Source organism: Juglans microcarpa x Juglans regia, chromosome 4D, assembly GCF_004785595.1.
Source record: "Juglans microcarpa x Juglans regia isolate MS1-56 chromosome 4D, Jm3101_v1.0, whole genome shotgun sequence".
NCBI lineage: Eukaryota > Viridiplantae > Streptophyta > Magnoliopsida > Fagales > Juglandaceae > Juglans > Juglans microcarpa x Juglans regia.
The window spans coordinates 34214572-34234905 of record NC_054600.1 but is presented as its reverse complement, the minus strand read 5'-3'; the positions used below and the strand labels follow the sequence as shown (position 1 = coordinate 34234905).

At 36.3% G+C, this 20334-nt stretch overlaps 3 protein-coding genes across 3 annotated transcripts; all 3 read left to right on the top strand.

Moving 5' to 3' along the window:
- The first annotated feature begins 573 nt into the window (after positions 1 to 573).
- Positions 574 to 1641, top strand: LOC121261334 (probable carboxylesterase 17). Its single transcript, XM_041163656.1, has one exon. The coding sequence runs from the start codon at positions 613 to 615 to the stop codon at positions 1549 to 1551; it is 939 nt and encodes a 312-aa protein (XP_041019590.1). The 5' UTR covers positions 574 to 612; the 3' UTR covers positions 1552 to 1641.
- Positions 1642 to 2635: 994 nt separating this feature from the next.
- On the top strand, positions 2636 to 7878 carry LOC121261333 (DEAD-box ATP-dependent RNA helicase 15). Its single transcript, XM_041163655.1, has 12 exons — positions 2636 to 2670; positions 2829 to 2944; positions 3193 to 3293; positions 4050 to 4222; positions 4343 to 4574; positions 4669 to 4787; positions 5283 to 5339; positions 5424 to 5608; positions 5966 to 6110; positions 6189 to 6272; positions 6368 to 6431; positions 7457 to 7878. Exons 2-12 carry the CDS (start codon positions 2832 to 2834, stop codon positions 7465 to 7467), a joined length of 1284 nt encoding a protein of 427 aa, XP_041019589.1. The 5' UTR covers positions 2636 to 2670; positions 2829 to 2831; the 3' UTR covers positions 7468 to 7878.
- A 3781-nt stretch (positions 7879 to 11659) lies between these two features.
- LOC121261335 lies at positions 11660 to 13857 on the top strand. The gene has a single exon (XM_041163657.1). It carries the CDS (start codon positions 12664 to 12666, stop codon positions 13567 to 13569), a length of 906 nt encoding a protein of 301 aa, XP_041019591.1. The 5' UTR covers positions 11660 to 12663; the 3' UTR covers positions 13570 to 13857.
- Positions 13858 to 20334: the final 6477 nt, after the last annotated feature.

Below are 20334 nucleotides of genomic sequence, written 5' to 3'. Positions count from 1 at the left end.
TGATGATGATGATAAATATTCAAAACTCTGCCTTTGTTATCTGATAAAATAATACGTATTTATTTTGTTGACCGGCATTTGTGTCTTTATTTGATCAAACATAGTCATTCTTGTTTCGGTATGTTTGATCATTGTTCATTGGAGTCCATCCGAAATATTTTTATCGGTTTTTGTCGCCTGCTTTCTTTGACTTCTTTGGCGTGTTTATACATCAGTATCACAGGTTCAAAATTCCACACTATTTCTGGCGCCTCTCATTGTAGTCGAGAGGGAGTTTTCTTGTGCTGTTATTTTCCAGGTTTGATCGACTTCTTCGTTTTTTCTTCGCATCATGTATTCACTGTAAAGTTTTTGGCTTTCACGTTTGTAGAATTTTCATCCCGGTAGAGATTTCCTATACAGAGATTCGTGCCATGATTTTCTTTTTCAATTCGGATTCGTTAAAAGTTTGTTGTTTGGCTTGCCTTTCGGGTGTAAATGATGGTTATGTCTAATCGTGACAATCTCAGTTACAGAAATTAACCAATAATTTAGCTGTTTTTTTAATCCGGCTGTAAATTTGGAATTGTTCTTCCGCCTGTGACATTCGGGATTCTGCTAGCATAACAAGAAATGTCCATTGTAGCTGAATTACCAGGTTACCTTCAAGTCTTGTCTGATGGATCTGTAAAACGCTTTGCGCGTGAGATTGTCCCAGCCTCGTCAGAATCAATCAACGGATACAAGTCCAAGGATGTGATTATTGACACATCAAAGCCAATCACAGGAAGGTTATTTCTTCCGGGTACCCTGAGTATTGGGTCCTCAGATCATAAGCTTCCTCTTATAGTTCATTTTCATGGTGGTGGCTTTTGCTTTGGATCCGCTACATCGGTTGGCAGCCATAATTTCTTGGGAGATTTGTGTATCACATCCCAATCCATCGTTCTCTCTGTTGACTATCGTCTAGCTCCAGAAAATCGTCTCCCCATAGCTTATGAAGATTGTTATAGCTCATTGGATTGGCTTGGCCACCAGGTAAGCTCTGAGCCATGGCTCGAGCAGGCTGACCTTTCTCGTGTGTTTCTGTCAGGGGACAGTGCTGGAGGAAACATTGTACACAATGTTGCTATCAAAGCCATTCAGAACAACAATTGTCCTGTCAAAATCAAGGGTCTATTACCGATACATCCTTATTTTGGGAGCGAGCAGAAGACCGAGAAAGAGAAGTCCGAGGGAGCAGCAAGAGATTTTGCAAACATTGACTTGTGTTGGAGATTAAGTATACCAGAAGGCTCAAATCGTGATTATTATGGTTGTAATTTTGAGAAGGCAGAACTGTCTGCAGCTGAATGGAGCCACTTCCCTGCTGTGATGGTTTTTGTGGCTGGCTTGGATTTCTTGAAGGAAAGGGGAGTAATGTATGCAGAATTCCTACAGAAGAAAGGTGTAAAAGTGGTGAGACTGGTGGAGGCTGAGGGTGAGGCGCATGTTTTTCATGTGTTGTATCCTAAATCTGATGCGACTCGCTTGCTCCAACAGCAAATGAGCGAGTTCATGAAGAGCTCTTAACCTCCTCCTAAACGGACTGAAGAATTTATGGTCCTCTATCACTGTCTTTGGAGTTCTAAATAAATCAATGAAAAAGGCTATTTTTAGCAATGCATTGCATGCATGGCAAACAAAAACCCAGTTACTAACATATCCACGCCCCAAAAAATGGAAACGCTAATTCATATGCACAAACATATATCGATCTGCTATGAGGATAATGAGGTTCAAATCATACTTTTATATCTGGCATAAGCACTTCTTTCTACTTCATTCAGCACATGACTTCTATTCAACAAAAGTGCTCTTGCAACCTTCAACAAAACCAGCTCCTTTGCAATTTCCAAAACAATTAAAAATTTGAAACATATCCTATTGAGATTCTTGATGCTAAGAACACAAATTCTATCTTATATTGTTTAAAACCGTGTGATCCAAGAACGTCCTTCCTACTAATGAGCCAACAAATCAGTCTATACAACCAGCAGGCGAATTTTCTTGTGATTTATAGTATAAATGTTTTTTTATAATATGTAAGATTATGGCTTTTTTTTTTTTAATCATTTTTAATTAGAGGATATTTAGGATATATTTATTCTCCTTATAAGTTACGAGTAAGATGAGATGTGATATGTCAAGAAAAATGATATAAGAACAATTATACTATAATTTATTTATAATTAATTATAAAAATTATTATTTTATTTATTTTGAATTACAATAAACATAAAAATTTGGAATTAAAATAAAAAATATTAATACTTTAATGTATAATAGTAAGTTGTAATATAGTCGTGGTCATCATTGTCTTATAGCCAATTATGGTAAACTTGAAGGGCAATCACGGAAATACGGTATAATTCGTGCCTATATAAGACCGTCCCCAAGCTCCAAACCCTAATCAGACGCTACAGCTGGAGTTGTTTAGTAATCAAGTCTATCCATTTGCTATCGACGAGGTCTCCGCTCTCGCGAAATATATAAATCTTTACACAAACTCTCGCAAGATCTCTTTCCCCAAATTTTTAATTTTCAGCTAACTATTTTCCTTTGCAGACTCTACAAACCCTAACCCTAACCCTAACCGCCCCCCCCCCCCCCCCCCCCCCCCCCGGTCCCAACTTATTCACAGCCTCACAGGTAATTTCGATCTCCTCAACCTCTCCCTTTTCCTTCAATTTCATATGCCGAATCCCTAATCCCTCCTTTAACCTCCTGAATCAATTTGATTCTTAATTCCTATCTCTTATTCTATTTCTCGAAACCCTAAATACTGATATCCGTGTGTATGTGTGTAGGATATGGGAGAAACCAGGGAGAACGATGGGTACGAGGAAGAGCTTGTAGACTACGACGACGAAGAAGCCCATGCCCCAACCTCAGCGCTCAAAGTTAATGGCGAAGCCACCAAGAAGTGAGTAGAGTAGTCCTCGGAACATTCATTTCGATGTCGGATTTCTTGTACCTTTTCGGTCGATTTGTTTAGGAAATGATGGCAAATAACCATCTTTTGCTTGGGTTCGATGTGAATACAGGAAATAGTGTGCTTAGTATTAAGATCTGTTCTCTTGCATATTTCCATAGAAAATTTTGAAAAAGATGAGAACGAATTGTTCGGTGTTTGTAAATGCGCTTATTTTGTGCCTTTTTGACCTGGTGCAGGGGCTATGTTGGAATTCACAGTTCAGGATTCAGAGACTTCCTTCTGAAGCCAGAGCTTCTTCGAGCTATTGTGGACTCTGGATTTGAGCATCCTTCGGAAGGCAAACTATTTACTTATTTTGTAACTCTTTTTATTAGCGAAGCTATATCAGTTGATAAACTTTTGGAACCATACCAAAAACAAGTTTAAAAGAATTTTTGAATGGCTTGAACCATATTTGAATATGCTACCTTGTTTGAGAGGTTTCTGTACTTAGTACGTACTTATGAATTATGCTAGAGTTTCCTTTTGTTATTTACCTATAAAAAAAAAGTTTCCTTTTGTTATTTGACTTGTTTATGTATTCACTCAATCCTAATTATTCATTATATTACTTTTCTGTAGATGATTTATCTAATTGCATGTTTACAAAACATTTTTTTTTTCTTTGATAGAGTAACATTTTCTCTGCGTCCTACTATTGTAGTTTCTCACCCGTTGAATTTCTTTGGTCTAAATGAAAAAAGGACAGTCTTTTTTTGGAAAAATTGTTCTTTGTCGTGCATTTGGCCCTTTTGATATGGTGTTCAATATAGATTGGTTCTCTCCATATTTATTGAATCTGGCATGATTAGAAATTGCTAAATATGGTGGTTTTTTTCATTGTTTTGTATCTTATCCTTTGTGTCCTTTTCCTGGATAACATTTTTATTTGTTAGTAATTTTTGGATGCTTTATTTTTCAGGTAATATTCTATTGTTATAAACTTGATTTTGGAGAACTTGGTCTGGTAATCCTTTGCATTAAAGGATCGGAGAGGTTATATTTTTACTTACCGATGGTTCCTTCGATGCAATTTTCTTTGGTTCTTCACCAGTGCAACATGAATGTATCCCTCAAGCCATCCTGGGAATGGATGTCATTTGCCAAGCTAAGTCCGGAATGGGCAAAACTGCTGTTTTTGTTCTTTCAACATTGCAGCAGATTGAACCTGTTGCTGGGCAAGTTTCTGCGATTGTGCTTTGTCATACTAGGGAGCTAGCTTACCAGGTATATTCAATATTTGCCATTGTTACAAGGCTCATAATTTTAAATTCACTTTTGCTTACATTGCTAGTCTTATCAGAGTTTGTAGCCCATCATTTAATTTTGTACCCCTCTATTTTGCAGATTTGTCATGAGTTTGAGAGATTCAGTACATACCTACCTGATCTCAAGGTTGCCGTCTTCTATGGCGGGGTAAATATCAAAGTTCACAAGGATTTGCTGAAAAATGAATGCCCTCATATTGTTGTCGGAACACCTGGAAGAATATTAGCACTGGCAAGAGATAAGGACCTTTCTTTGAAAAATGTGAGGCATTTTATTCTCGATGAATGTGACAAGATGCTTGAATCACTAGGTATGATTTAATATCCCCCCCTTTAAATTAACTTATTTTTTCAGTGTTATGTTTTTGCATAGCCTTAATCATCATGTGCTTGTATGTTCTGCAGACATGAGGAGAGATGTGCAGGAGATTTTCAAGATGACTCCTCATGATAAACAAGTTATGATGTTTTCTGCAACACTCAGCAAAGAAATCCGGCCAGTTTGTAAGAGATTTATGCAAGAAGTAATGTTCCATGGCCCGTAATACTTGAATTTTGAAGTCTTTCATAAAAATCTGGTGCTTCCTTCATGTTAGGTTGCCATTGGCGTTGTGGTTTCGCTATGTATCCGGTAATTTTACAGGGGTTGAGTAGCAAGGTGGAAACCTTTTAGTCCGCTCAAAATTGTGTGGGATCGGTGTCTTATTGTTCCGCACACAAAATTTTTCCTTCACTCTTGTTGTAGTTCCTTTACTTTCTTAACTTGGGTGCTGGGTGTGCCTTTATTTAAGTTATTGAATCAAGAGAAGGGGATGGGGAGGGTAGTTTTCCATCTGGGTTGTGCTGTCAGTTATGTAGTAGATTACTGGTGTTTGATTGGCATGACTTCCTGTGGGGAGATAGCAGATGGAGCAGGATCTTGATTCAGGGGATGTGCATCACTCATTAATTTCGTTCTGGATTCCATTAGCATGAGGAAAGGCCCTAATATGATTTACTGTGACATTTGTTCGTTTCAGCCAATGGAAATTTATGTTGATGACGAGGCCAAGCTGACTCTTCATGGTCTTGTTCAGGTATTATATCCTTGTCAGCTGATCATCAGTTTTGCTTTAGTAGTCTTTGTGGATATAACTTACGTAGCAAAACTTAAATGGCAGCACTACATCAAATTAAGCGAGTCAGAGAAAAATCGCAAGTTGAATGACCTCCTCGATGCGTTGGACTTTAATCAAGTTGTTATCTTTGTCAAAAGTGTTAGTAGAGCAGCTGAGCTGAACAAGCTACTGAAGGAGTGTAATTTCCCCTCCATATGCATCCATTCTGGGATGTCCCAAGAGGAAAGGTTTGTTTCAGCGAATAATTGTATGTCTGTTGAAATGATTCATGCTTTTGATTGTTTATTTTAATTTTTTGTACTCTGTAAAGGTCCATATTTTATAGATTTTTTTACCATTCCCTGCCTTGTACTGTCTATTGGTTCATGTGTTTTATGTTATATTGTTCTGTATTTTACCAGTAAAAAAAACGTTTTAAGTTATATTGTTTTTAGATCCATATGGAAAATTTGGTCAATCTTTTAAGTCCAATTACATGGATTTATCTTTTCAATCTGTTCTGATTCCTGGTACCCAGTGTGGGATTTTCTCATATTGTGCAAACATGGACTTCCATCATTATTTTCATTGGTATTTATTTGTAGATTGACACGCTACAAGGGTTTTAAGGAGGGGCAGTCGAGGATTCTCGTGGCCACAGACTTGGTTGGCAGGGGGATCGATATCGAACGTGTTAACATTGTCATTAATTATGACATGCCAGATTCTGCTGACACTTACCTGCACAGGGTAGGTTCAAAATAATATTGGCTTTTATTTTATTTAGGTTGTCATATTCATTCCTGAGGTTTCTGACTGCTCCAACAGGTTGGTAGAGCTGGTCGGTTTGGCACCAAAGGGCTTGCGATTACATTTGTTTCATCTGCTTCTGACTCGGATGTTCTCAATAATGTATGTATTCACTTTTTAGTTTTTAATGCTTCTTTTCTCAATTTATTGGTGGTTTTATTTTATTTAATTTCATTTTTTTGGTTGGATAATTGCAGGTTCAAATGAGGTTTGAGGTGGATATAAAGGAACTTCCTGAGCAGATTGATACCTCTACATACAGTAAGTTTTCTATGTGATCGCAATTCCTTCTCTCCTTCCATAATTTGATCTGCCTTTTCGTTATTTGTTCTATTATGAGAAACCGGGACCTTTTGGGCGATTGGATTTCATGAGTTAAGAAATATGAGGTCTGGTTTAACTGAAGTCTTATAATCTTGTTTTTGTGCTTGCCTGTTAACTAGGTGTGGGGTCATGGATGATTTCTTCTTCTTCTTCTTCTTCTTTGCTCTTTTAAATTTAATGTTAGTATTTTCTTAGTAAACTTTCTTTGCTGATAAAACATGAAGTTTTTCTGGGTGATAAAACAAAGCCATCGTTGTTCTTTTTCTGGGCTGATAAAACAAAGCTTAGTTGTTGACAATTGTTGCTTGTTTTATAGAGGACTTTATAACTTGTTTTCATTGGTGTTGCAAATACAATTGTTCTCTAGTGCTGCCGCTGCTGCCGCCACCGCCGCGGCCGCCGGGCCCCCTCCCCCCCCAAACATCATTAGCTCCTTTTTTTCCCCTGCCCAATTTTGAGTCTGACGGTGGATAAAGAAGTTTGTAGCAACATTTTCTTTGAGCAAAGAAAATGTAGGGTCGTTGCTTGGGTCGATGTGGTCCAAATACATTCTGTTTTTGGCTCAAAAGTTCTGCCCCGAAGTTCAAAAAGAAGAAAAAGAAAATCGTCCCGGGTTATCTTGAGCATACTCTCTTATATCATCCCGTTTACTACTTGTTAGATTATAGTTTAGTTTCACCAGGTGTGGGGTCATGGATGATTTCTTCTTCTTCTTCTTCTTCTTTGCTCTTTTAAATTTAATGTTAGTATTTTCTTAGTAAACTTTCTTTGCTGATAAAACATGAAGTTTTTCTGGGTGATAAAACAAAGCCATCGTTGTTCTTTTTCTGGGCTGATAAAACAAAGCTTAGTTGTTGACAATTGTTGCTTGTTTTATAGAGGACTTTATAACTTGTTTTCATTGGTGTTGCAAATACAATTGCAAGGGGTATACTAACCATTTCCAAACTTGTTACTTGCAGTGCCATCGTAAGTGGGGGATTCACATTGGTCCGTAATATCCATATGGAAGCTTCACATGGGAACTGTAGGCGGGTGTGCTGCAGAGCTATCGTGTTCTGTTTCAAATTAATGTGAAACAATTGGCTTGAGAAATGGCAGTTGCTCAGATCTGGTGTACACTGAGTTGATGTAGCTTTTAAAAAAACTGTTCTGAGACGAGCAGAATGCAGCGGAATTAGGTTTTATTCTACTAGGACTTTGCAATGGAGTTGCATTCCGGTTTGTGAATTTTTATTATGTAGCAGCCATATATGCATTTTTCAACAATTATTATGTTATATGTGGAACTTAGGACCTATTGTTTTAGGAGTCGGGAAAGATTATTTGGCCCACACAAACGATGCCTAGTTTTTGAAGATGCATGCAATTGCCGCCTTCTTGAGATTGTTGTGCATCATGTCTACTTGCATATGGATATCAGAGATGTCGTTGTCATTTTAGGTGCATGCTGTGTGCTGACCGGTGCTGAATAATATGCTGTGTTTTGCGAGACTTGAAAGACGTAGTGGTTGTGTGATTTAACATGGGATTTTTAAGGGATACGATTCAGCAGCTGCACCAATTTGTTGAGCTCTTGTAGCCGCAGCAAGGGCATCTTGATAGCCGTTTGAGCCATATTTCTATTAAGGTGCGCCCCATGGTGTGTGTCACCTTCTTAAGAGTCCTCCATGATCTTCTCTTTCTTTGTCTGAGTTCTCCACTTGCATGTGTATTTCTCACCTGGGTCTCTTTGATATGTTGGTAAACCCGTCGCCTGGTTGGATGGAAATGAATCTGTTCTATCCTCTAGCGCTGCTGCTGCCGCCGCCGCCGCCGCCGCCGCCGGGCCCCCTCCCCCCCCAAACATCATTAGCTCCTTTTTTTCCCCTGCCCAATTTTGAGTCTGACGGTGGATAAAGAAGTTTGTAGCAACATTTTCTTTGAGCAAAGAAAATGTAGGGTCGTTGCTTGGGTCGATGTGGTCCAAATACGTTCTGTTTTTGGCTCAAAAGTTCTGCCCCGAAGTTCAAAAAGAAGAAAAAGAAAATCGTCCCGGGTTATCTTGAGCATACTCTCTTATATCATCCCGTTTACTACTTGTTAGATTATAGTTTAGTTTCACCAGGAAGACCAAACCCTCCCTTTCGTTTCGTTAAAGGAGTAACAATATCCTCTCCTTTTCAATGGACGAATGACGGGCTCAACCCTATTACGTCTTAATAGCCCTATCTGTTCTGGGCAAAAAACTCGTATCCGTACGCAAATTTATCTCAGTTTACAACTCGCGGCAAAAAAATGCTGAAGGTAGTGTGGAAAGAATGAAGAAAGATAAGAGGACGCTTTCAGCCAGCGGTATGTTGGTAACCTCTGCATTTTTAGCATAAGATCATTATTAGTAGTAGCCTAGCTATTTTTTAACTAAAATTTGATTAGGAAATTCATTTTTTTTTTTAATTTGGTTACCTACTTTTCAATAATACTAACTAAAAAATTCTCTAAATTTATCACTATTTTATTAAAATATTTATTTTGAGATTTTTATTTATTATAATTGTAATTGTAATTGGTGAATCCCCAAGACCACCAAAAATCACAAATCACAAATCAAAAACCAAAAATAACGAGACAACCAGCAAAAATCCCAACTCAACTCTCTCTCCCTTACGGCACAACCAGGAACAACCAACGACCAAAAATCCCAAATAAAAAACATAAACAATCCGCAACCAGCAAAAATCCCAAACTTGCTGTTTATTTGATCATCGATTTTGGTTGGTTACATTTGGCTGAAGTTAAAATTACTGTTTATTTGGTGACTACAAGTGCTCCTAAACTTTACCCAGGCGGATGGCTTTGATACACTGGAAAAGAAACAAAAATTGTAAGCTTTCCAAAACAGATGAAAACCTCGCTTCCCAATCGTCGTGAGTAATCAAAGCCCAATAAGGGTTTTCTTTCTGATTTCTTCTATAAGACTATACGATTCTTGGTCCGGCAGTAACAATATTAGGTAATGAAAGTTTTTGCAAGGTGTAGTCGCAGGTAGGGGTGTAAATTCAAACTAGAAAACCGGTTCAGACTGGACTAGACCGGACCGGTTTTACCCGTTTTGAATTGGTCCGGTCCGGGACCGGTTCTTAGAATGTGAAAACCGGCCGGTTCCGGTTTTAAGATTTTTCGGACCGGATCGGTTGATAAAAAATATATATAAAAAATAATATTTGTATTATTGTATATATAAGTTTTATACAAAATATTATATATATATATATTAATATATATAAGTTTTATATATTATGTGTAATTATAAATTTTTATGTGAAATTTTTATATATAATATAAATAATTATATATATTCATATATGAAATAATTTCTTATTATAATTTATAAATTATTACATAAAATGTTAATACTAAATCACTAAAAGTTTATAACTAATACTAATATATAATTTATAACTATACCAATAGTCTAATATTAATACCATTATATAGTTTAATATATTAATAAAAGTATAAAACATATTTTTTTAAATCAGTTTTTTTTTTATAAACAAATTTTTAATGACAAATTGAAACTTACATTTAAAAAAAATCGAAAAATCGAATCGGACCGGACCGGAAATTGGTAAAACCGGAAATACCGGTTTAGGAGAGTAACCGGTGCGTAATCGGTTTTAGAAAATACAAAACCGGTACATACCGGTTCGGTCATAGATTTTGTCCAAAACCGGACCGAACCGAACCGGTTATACCCCTAATTGCAGGGTTGCTGTGGAGTCTTATGCAAGAGTGTGATCGTGTTGATAAATGGTACAAGTAGGGAAGATAAAACGCTGCGTTGAAATCAAGTAGTGCTGCAACAGAATTAACTGTAGAATAATGTAGACGGTACGTTTTGTAGTTAAGTGGAGCGCTGCGTTTCATGTAGTGTAACGGCGTCGTTCTTGTCTTGCATTAGTTCAGTGTATAAAAGTGCGCCAGCCTTGAAAGGAGAGGGTGTTCAGAATCCTAGAAGTTGATTTTGTTTTGGAGGTTAGAGGTTCCTCGAAAATCTCTGAGCAATTAGAGAAGTGTTGTGGCTTCTTTCTCATTTCTTCATTTCTTGTTCTTGATCAATCTCAGTTCTTGTTATATTCTGTTCTTTCCTTATTTTCTATCGTGGGAAGTGAGGAATACCATTACAGTTTTGAGGGTCTTCTGTTTGAAACTTGCAGGGCAGTTCGTCTAAGTTGAATCAGAGAAACCGTGCATTAATTTTGAATCCCCTCCCTTCATAGCAAGGAGTGTACTCAAGTGGGTGTAGAAGTTGATCCCAATTACTTTGTGGTTGATTCCCCATAGCCATCATATAACTGTTCAAAGGAGCATTCAATATTATTTGGTGTTCAATGTCGAATTGAAGTAGAAAAAATTGATTCATCCTATAATTAATTCAGAGCTCCGGGCATGGAACCAGCAAGTTAACCTTCCAGTAAGTTCTTTTTCCCCCCTTTTCACATATTGGAAAAAGCAAAAGAAGCTTTTTTTTTTTTTTTTTTTGTTTTGTTTTGTTAATAAGATGCTTATAGTAATTATTTTGAGATCATATTTGTAGTTTTAATCAACGACTTAGAGAAGCCCATAAAAAAAATAATAATAAATAAAAAAATTTACAACCTAGACACTAGACAGGGGATATTTGGCAAGTAAATTAATGGGTTAGAATGCCTATCCCACACAACATCTTATATAAAGGACATGAAAAAAAAAAGGGATTTGAATAATAAAACTTGTGTTTTATTTAACGGTCAGTCATTGCTTGGGCTGTGTGCATGTTCACAAAGTTCACTGGTCAGACATGCTTTTTACCCTACATCGAATGTCAACTCCTGCTCTTTTCTATTAATTAATAATTTATATAAATTTCAAATAGATAAGTCTAACAATAATAATAGTAGATTTCACTTTAAAAAAATTAAAAGAAAATTATTATAGATACAAAGAGATTATATAAAACAAACTCACAAACTGGTGTTGCTTCATAAAATCTGTTAGATTTTTTTTATAATAAAAATAATTTTATAATCTGATATACCATATCAAACCCCATCAATTTATGGCTTTCTTTTTGTCTAATTCTTTTGTGACCAAAGTACTTTCGTTTGAGATTTTACCTAACATAGTTTTGCTATTATTCCAGTACAAAACTGGGCTATACGGCAGGTAGTTTGCTTGTTCACTCTCTTTGTAGCTTTATGAAACAAGACTGTAGATGGAACACCTCTGCAATTTTAGCAGGGCAACTGGTTGGTTAGCTGTTCTGGGCCTAGTTGATATATCCAAGGGACCAAGTTTATAGACTTTGATCATCCAAAATTTCTGAGTTCTTAGGGTAAGGTACTTGCTTTTGAAATCCTTTAAATCTTAACAACTCATTTTAACTTCAATTGTTTAGCAATTTAGATCTATCATATTCACTAATTCAGCATTTATCATATTCATCAAGTAGTTCCAATAAATGCTGAGTTGATGAAATCTGAACCATTAAAATTGAGATTAGGATTTTTCCAAAAGTTCATCAACCAGCTAGTACAATTATTCCTGTCGTTCTCCCTAATGTGAAAAGACTTAATTATTGAGCTTCAAATAAATCTCGAAGCCAAAAGATGTAGGTATTGTGACTGTGCACAGGAGAAGTGGTCAAATTCAATGCAAGTTTAGGTTCATAAATCCTAAAGTGCATTAGAATTCGGATGTCATTCATGGCCAAGATTTTGAGTTTTTATGCAATTAAGAGTGCTTATAGTGAAAAGAGCCATAGAAGGAAAGTTCATTAAAGCACTAGGAGTGTTCTTATCTGTCACTGGGAAATACATCTGGACTTTGCAGAGGAAGTCTGGAAGATGCCACAAGCACTTGTATCGGTTATAGTCACACAAAAGAAGAGATTTAAAAGACGAGCACGCAAACACTGAAAGGGGATTAGGATTAAAAACAAGTTGTGGGCCGGAGTTCTTTTGACATGTCCTGTCAGAGTACTGGGCAACCTCGTATTGATGGCTCAGGGAATTGCTACGCTACACACACGCTCCCAATTTTGACCATACCCAATGCAGATCCTGTTTGCCACATCTTGCCGTGAATGGCCCTTCTCAGGATATATAACCAAGTGATCCATCCCCATACTCCCTTGCATTCGTAGGTTATGCCAACAACCATTGCATTTGCTTCCATTCTTTTTACATTTTTCCTTCTTCCACATACGCACATTTTCATGATGGCCTCAGTTAGCCTCGAGGAGCTTCATCATTTCCACAAAATTGATAGGGATGTATTCTCTCGACTGGTCATACAATTTAAGCGCGACCCTGCAGAATCCTTACTTGTCATGGCTGTTTGGCTGTGGCTTGAAGAGAAGGGTTACCCGAACATTGTAGTAAAAATGGTTGGGTTGCCTGATGCTGTTGTGATTGCATTAGCAAATGAAGCTGTTTTATGTTTGAAGTGTCTAGAATCCAAGACTCCTTTTGTGGCACCAGGTGGTGGCATTCCCCTAACTGCAAGACTTATGGAAAGGGACATTTCTTTGCAAATGTTCAACCAAAACAGATTCAGTGCAATCAGTGGGATAAAGAATTATCTTAACAGTGTTTGTTGTCATATTTTTAACGATATTCTACAACGTGCTCTGGATGGCACTTCCCAAGTAATTTTGAACCAGCCTCTTGTGATTCCTAGTTCTACATACCCATTATTTGGTACCATAACTGTAGTGCCAAAACCAATGGGTAGTGATTTTTCTATTGGAGGATTATGGGGTTGGCAACCAACTGATGGTGTTACAGAGGATGATAGGACAATGTTTCTGACTTTCTCGCGGGGCTTTCCCGTGCTGGAAGAGGAAGTGAAGGAGCATTTTACAGAACTTTATGGTGATTGTGTGGAGAGTGTCCAAATGGAGACCGTCCCTTCCAATGAGCAACCCTTGTATGCTAGAATGGTTTTGCATTCTGTTACTTTTGTTGATCGGATTTTGAATGGGAAACGCATATCCAAATTTCGGGTCAATGGCAAACACATGTGGGCTCGGAAGTATGAACGTCGAGAATAGATCATCTAAAGAGATCAGCCTGATTCGAGAACTTTTATTTTCCTTTTCTTTCTTTGCATATCGCATCTGTAATAAAACATGGTCCTGGGGCGGTGGGTTTTGGATATCCCTTGTCTTGAATCAGATGCACGCTTCTTTATGTGGTTCCTGAAGAATTTACTTCGACCATTTTCTTGGCAATTTGTTTAGCCGTACATAACTTCCTTTTTCTAAGAAAGGTCAGTATAACGTTCTTCTTCTTGAATGGGCTCTTGTCTTTTCTATTTTTTGGGTCCAGAATGGACTTCCGTCAGTGTATGTTTTTCTACGAGATCCCGCGTATAGTTATAATTATGTGAAAAATTCTTTTCATAAATTATTATTTATTATTTCACATTTTATATTCTATATAAAATACTCTCATATCTTATAAAAAAAAATTATAGATATAAAATATGAGAGTGAATAATAATTGATGATTAGAATTCCTCTAGTCATATATAGAGACAACAACTCCCATTATTTTGTCAGTTGCAAGTATGGAATTTTGGATTTCTAATCATTCAAAAAGTAATGTTATATATAGTTATAGAGTGAGTGAATACCGTACAATTATTTTAAAAAATAGTATAGTCTATTATTAAAAAATTAATTTTTAATTATGTAAGTCTCATATTTATTCAATTTTTCTAAAAAAATTAGATAACACTTGCGTAATTTAAGAAGATATATGTCATGTCCCTCGTTCAAAACTCTTTTGAAGGGTTAAAATTTCAGAAACAAACGCTAAGAACAGCGAGCAAGTGTAATTTTTGTGTTTATACGAGGAACTCATGAATCATTTGATCCTTTAGATTTGCTGGGAAAACATATTTGTTAGCTGTCAAATAAAATGCAGGTGGCGTTGTACGGAAACTAGCCGTGGATCTTACACCTTCGTGAATGAATTCGATCCAGACGGAAACCACATTGGAATCGGCACATCGAGATGACACATCCGGTTTCAGCAAAGAGTCTTAACAACATCGGCATTGACCTCTAAAGTGGAAGAGACATCAAGCTCGTTATGATGATTGGAATGATCATGTGCTTGATGTTTCTCGGCCATTTAATGAAGATGACGTCTGACACGGTTCCAAGTTCTGTTTTTGTGGGCTTTACGGAGTCACGGACTCTTAACGGGACTCTCCTGGAAGGCCATCAGGTAATTGATTGGGTCTTCACGTCACTGCCATTGCCATTGATCCCTTCCATCGACAAAAGGCTTCAAAAGGATGACAAAATTAAGACGTTATGTAATAGAGAACACAAGTGTCTAAATATCGTATAATTATTTTAAAAAAATAAATAAATATAAGAGTTTTATGAAAAAAATTTATATTTTAATAGTGGACTTTACTTTTTTTTTAAAGTAATTGTACGGTACTTTCACACTTCACCACTGCACGTAACATTACTCTATATAATATTTACATTGTTCTTCCAGTTTCCATGGTTTTGTTCATGGAAGTTATTTGCATCCTTCCATCAGTTCTAAGAAAGCTAAAGAAGAAAAATCAGAGGGTAAAGAAAGAGAGTGAAGGGGGATAAAATATCTCAACCCAGTCCATCAAAGAGCCTTACCAGAAGACAACAAAAAGAGAGAGGAATGAGAGATAATGAGGGGATAAAGGAAAATAAGGTGTCAGAGAAAAATAAAAGAAGAGACATAAAAGAAGAGAAAAAAAAAAGTAAAGAAAAGAGAGGAGGTTAGACATGCAAAGAAAAAAATGGACATTCCTTACCACTACTGAGGGGCATGCGTAAAGAGGGATTATATCAGATAAAAGGGGTGGGTCAGACGACTTTGAGGGGCTTTTTTGACTTCTTCTATAGCTCAATCAATCTCACAAAAAGATCTTCAGAAAGAATATCACTTCTACCAAATAGATATATGGCTTCTATTGTACAGTGAGAAATGAAAAATCATAAGAAACTATAAAATACTCATATTATAGTGAATATGCCCTACAAACGACCCTTGAACGTAGACTCAGTACCAAATCACGTAAATCTATGTGTCTCATTTTTCATTTATTTTTCGTGTATTTATTTCTTGTTCACCACTATGGATGTATGTACAAACATTGTATAGCCATTCCGGACCGATACTAGAGGCTCTAAACCACGCCGATCGAGGCTCGAAACACCATCGTAGGCAGGGAATGACTCTTAATTTTCTTCCGACCTGTTGTGCAACTTTTTGGTATTAAATAGAGGATATAGAAAGTTGTTCAAGGAATGTGGCAAATGTCATTAGCTAGTATGTTTATGTACAAGCAACTTTCGAAGGCTACTCACAACTTAAGGAAAACCTATTGGGCAGGGGTGGATATGGAAGTGTATATAAAGGCATCATCTTCGATCCTCCGAAGACCTAATTAGTTGTTTAGATAAGAGTGGTTGGTGGGCTGGGTCATATATAGTTGGCAGGCTACTTTGGAACATGACCAAGCCTCGTGCCAAGGTGTGAGCGAGTGAACTAAAGATCTTTATATGCTGCAGTACTTCAGCAAAAAATGTCATTGGAAAGTATAAATATGTCAAAAAAAAGAAAGGCGTGAGGAGACAAAGCAGGACGGGTGGTGGTGAGAAAGACAAAAAAATGAAGGTCCCATGAAAAGTAAACAATCGAATGAGAAAACTTCATACGTACAAGGTTATGAAGAGACAAAATTTTGTGGGAGCCCCACCCCCATGTCCATAATTTTATTCTATATACAAAGGTTGGTGACCAGTACTGATCTAACACGTCAGAGATTAGTCATAGGAAAAAGGGAATGGTACAGTATATTTTTATGGATAATAATATATTTACAACTACTTTATAATTAGTTTACAATTCATTTTAATCAACTAATATAATTATGATACTTCATTAAAATATAATTTTAATTTTACTTAATTACCTTTCATTTTAAATAGAATAATAAACTAGGTGACTAATTGTAAGCTTATAATTTCCTTTTTTTTTTTATTTCCCAATGTTGTCATAATTTAAATTAACGTAATTTTTTTTTCATTATAACGTAACCCCCAACATCCTTAACAAAATTAACCAGCACTCGTGATTGGGACCCACTGTCTCTCTTTTTTTTTTTTTTGTGAAAATCATCCATTCATTGATAAACTGTTCTAATACCAGAACTAGAGACAGTTTGGAGGCACCTCCATATTAACTACACATTCTGTTACAAGTAAAGCATTCTTTCCTCAGTTATGGGCAACTGAGTTGCCTTCTCTGTGCACATACCTAAAGTTACATGATTGAAACTGTGCCATTAAAGCTTTTAATGTTTGATATGATCATCCCATAGTAGTTGTCCTTTTGCTTCAACTGTTGGATCTCCTTTACCACTAATTGAGAGTCTCCATCCATTATTACCTTTGTCATGCCCAATTCAAGTCCAAAAGTGATTGTTTTTAGTGTAGCCCATGGCTTTTGTTATTAGAGGGTCAAGAATAGATGCATGTTTCTTCCTCATAGTAGCCAAAAAGTTGCCTTGCTCATCTCTAACATCAACTCATATTTCTATTTTACATAGATTCTTATCTACTGCCACTTCCCAGTTGATCTTGCAAAATTCTTGTAGTGGACATTCCCAGATAACCCTCCTTGTATTAGTAGTTAAAATCTGATTGTGGTTTCTCGAGTTGGCAACTGTTATATCAATCATCATTTGACTCGCCTTGTGTAACACAATCTGAGGATCAATGAGAATATTCCTAAACGCTAACTCATTCCCCCTCGACCATAAATTTCAGAGAGTCAGTGATAATTCTGCCATTTCTTCCTTGTCTAGCTTTTTAAACATCTCTTGCAGTAGCTGCATGAAGCTTCTTTGTGACAATTGACTCTTCTGAATTTTCCTGGAGCAATCACCCAATACATCATTTGCTGAGACACATTCCCACATAATATGTTTTGTAGTCTCTAGTTCTCTTGTAGGCACATTGGGCATATGGAGTCATCCAAAATTTTCTTTTTGCACAAATTAACCTTAGTAGACAATATGTTCCTGCAAGCTCTCCACAAAAAATTCTTAGTTGCTGGTAGTATGGCTAGCTTCCACAGTTTAGTCCAGTCTTCTCGATGGTATGTTTTGTGAGAATTTTATGCTTTTTTTTTTTGTTTTTTTGTCCTGCAACTCCCCTTGTAAATGATATGCATTTCTCACTTTGAATTCTCCATTTGCATTGCCTCTCCACAGTAGTTGATCTTGCTGACTAGCTTGGCTGATTGGAATTTGGCTAATAAGTTCTACTTCTTGGCTATTGAAGATTGCTTTAATTAAAGGAATGTTCTATCCTTAGTATCAGCTTGTATAAGAGCCTTCACTTTAGCATCATTCCCCAACAAATTAATTCCACTTTGAGGCTTGTACAATGTTGGTTGCGGCATCCATGAATCTGTCCAAATTATAACCGAGTTTCCATTACCAATTCTCCATATGATCCCTTACTGCAGTAGGTCTCTAGCAGATAAGATGCTTCTCCAAATATATGATGGATTGCTACCCATTTTAGCCTTGAATAAATCTGAGTGAGGAAAATATATAGCTTGCAAAACTTTAAAAGCTAAGGAGTTTGAATATTTAAGTATCCTCCAACCTTTGCTTATTAGCAAAACAAGATTGAAGTTTTCAAAATCTCTGAATCCTAGACCCCTTATCTCCTTGGACTTACCCATTTAAGACCAACTCAACCAGTTTAATTTTCTCTCCTGGTTTACCTAACCCATCGGAATCCTCCCATCAGTTTGTTAAGTTGTTGCAGCAAGCTTTTAGGAAGTTTAAAAACTCCCATAAAGTAAGTTGGGATGGCTTGGAGAACTGATTTTATCAAAATTTCTCTCATTGCTTGTGATAAAAACTTCAGCTTCCAGTTACTCATTTTGACTCTAACTTTGTCTAAAATATTTTTAAAATCCTTGTTTCTTGATTTGCCTATCAAAGCTGGAAGTCCAAAATACTTCTCACATGAACTTGTTATTCTGACCCCTACTATACAAGTGAAGCTATCCCTTGTTGAGTTTTGTGTATTCTTGCTAAAAAATAAAGATGAGTTTTCTTTGTTCAACCTCTACCCTGAAGCTAATTCATATTGGCTTAAGAGGTGAAGCAACCTACTCCATTCTAGAGATGAAGCTTTGCAAAACATCAAGTTATCATCTACAAAAAACAGATCAATCCATCTTCTATGAAAACACATCCTCTCCATCACAACTTCAATAAAATAAAACTTCATTCCAATCTATCATAAGTTTTACTCATTTCCAACTTAAGAGCCATATGCCCATTAATCCTTTTCATTTTACACTGCATAATGTGCAAAGTTTCAAATGCAATTATAACATTGTTTGCTATAAGTTTCCCTGGAACAAATGCACTTTGAGTTGGGGATATGATGTGAGGCAAAATGTTTTTCAATTTGTTGGCCAACACCTTAACCATTAGTTTGTATAAAACATTACATAAACTAATAGGTCGAAATTCTGTGACAATTTTGGGATCTTTTGTTTTTGGTATTAAGACTATGAAAGTCTCATTAATGACATTGTCCCAACTGTTTGTATTTAATGCCATTGTAACAGTTTCACAAAGATCCTTACCTACTGTATCCCAATGCTGTTGAAGAAACTAGCTGAGAATCCATCTAGTCCTAGAGAACTCATGGGGTTCATTTCTAGAGCAGATTCTTGTACTTTTGAAAAAGCAAATTCTTTTATAAGGTTGTTGTTCATCTCTTCTGAAATCATTGATGGCATTGATTCCACACATCGTTGTTGGCTCGAGGGATTAGAAGTAGCATACAAATGAGTGAAAAAATTATGAAAGGTTTGATTTATGCCTTGTGAAGAAGTATGGATATGATCCTCTCCATCACTTATCCTGTTGATAAAATTATTTTCTCTCCTTTGAGAAGCACAAGTGTGAAAGTATTTTGTATTCCTATCCCCCTCTTTAAGCCATCTTTATTTTGATCTTTGTTTCCATTTTAATTCATCTTTCTCCAAAATGAGATAAACTTGTTTCTGAATCTATTTTATTTCATCCTGAGTTGTCCCTGTGTTCATCTCTTGAAGTTGTTTGACTTTGTCTAACTGATTCTCAATGTCTTCTCTGGTATCCTTCTCTTGGCTGTTCTTTAATTATTTGGATTACAAAACTGAATTATTTGGATTATTCTTAAGTAGTTTATCCCCACCCTTTTACGTACAAGTTGAATTATATGGATTACAAAACTGAATTATTTGGATTATAAAATTGTTAGAAACCTTTATATCCTCCTCCCTTAGCATCGACCAACAAAAGATGGGTCCATTATCCTGCCACTAAAAAAATAAAATGCATTATTGCTTTGATTTTTTTATTTGTTTAAAATGCTCTATCTGGTTCTGCGCGTATATATTCTCTGCAATATAATGAGTTTTGCGTTAGATCTCAGTCAAACCATGCAAGCTCAAATAATGCATGCAATATCAGGAAAGAAAAGTCTTTGAAAAGCGGTGTCTGAAGTGGCGGATAATATTATCATATACAAAAATGGGGTATATTTTGTTTTCGTTTAGAAATCATTATAGAAGAGAGCGATCGATCAACTGATCATCAGCGGTCCCATGGAAGCTTTGAATTATATGACGTATCTATATCCATGAACGTTCGTCGTCCATTAATAGTCCTTTGAAGAAAACAAATATGACTAATTTTTCTTATAATTAAAGGAGAAAGACTTTACCTATAAAAA

What these genes read in the sequence shown, in the direction of transcription:
- LOC121261334 (XM_041163656.1), top strand. Translation starts at nt 613, where the DNA reads ATGTCCATTGTAGCTGAATTACCAGGTTACCTTCAAGTCTTGTCTGAT.
- LOC121261335 (XM_041163657.1), top strand. Translation starts at nt 12,664, where the DNA reads ATGCCAACAACCATTGCATTTGCTTCCATTCTTTTTACATTTTTCCTT.
- LOC121261333 (XM_041163655.1), top strand. Translation starts at nt 2,832, where the DNA reads ATGGGAGAAACCAGGGAGAACGATGGGTACGAGGAAGAGCTTGTAGAC. An exon ending in ATTTGAGCATCCTTCGGAAG is followed by an intron (nt 3,294 to 4,049) that starts GCAAACTATTTA and finishes GTTCTTCACCAG; the next exon opens with TGCAACATGAATGTATCCCT. An exon ending in CTAGGGAGCTAGCTTACCAG is followed by an intron (nt 4,223 to 4,342) that starts GTATATTCAATA and finishes TCTATTTTGCAG; the next exon opens with ATTTGTCATGAGTTTGAGAG.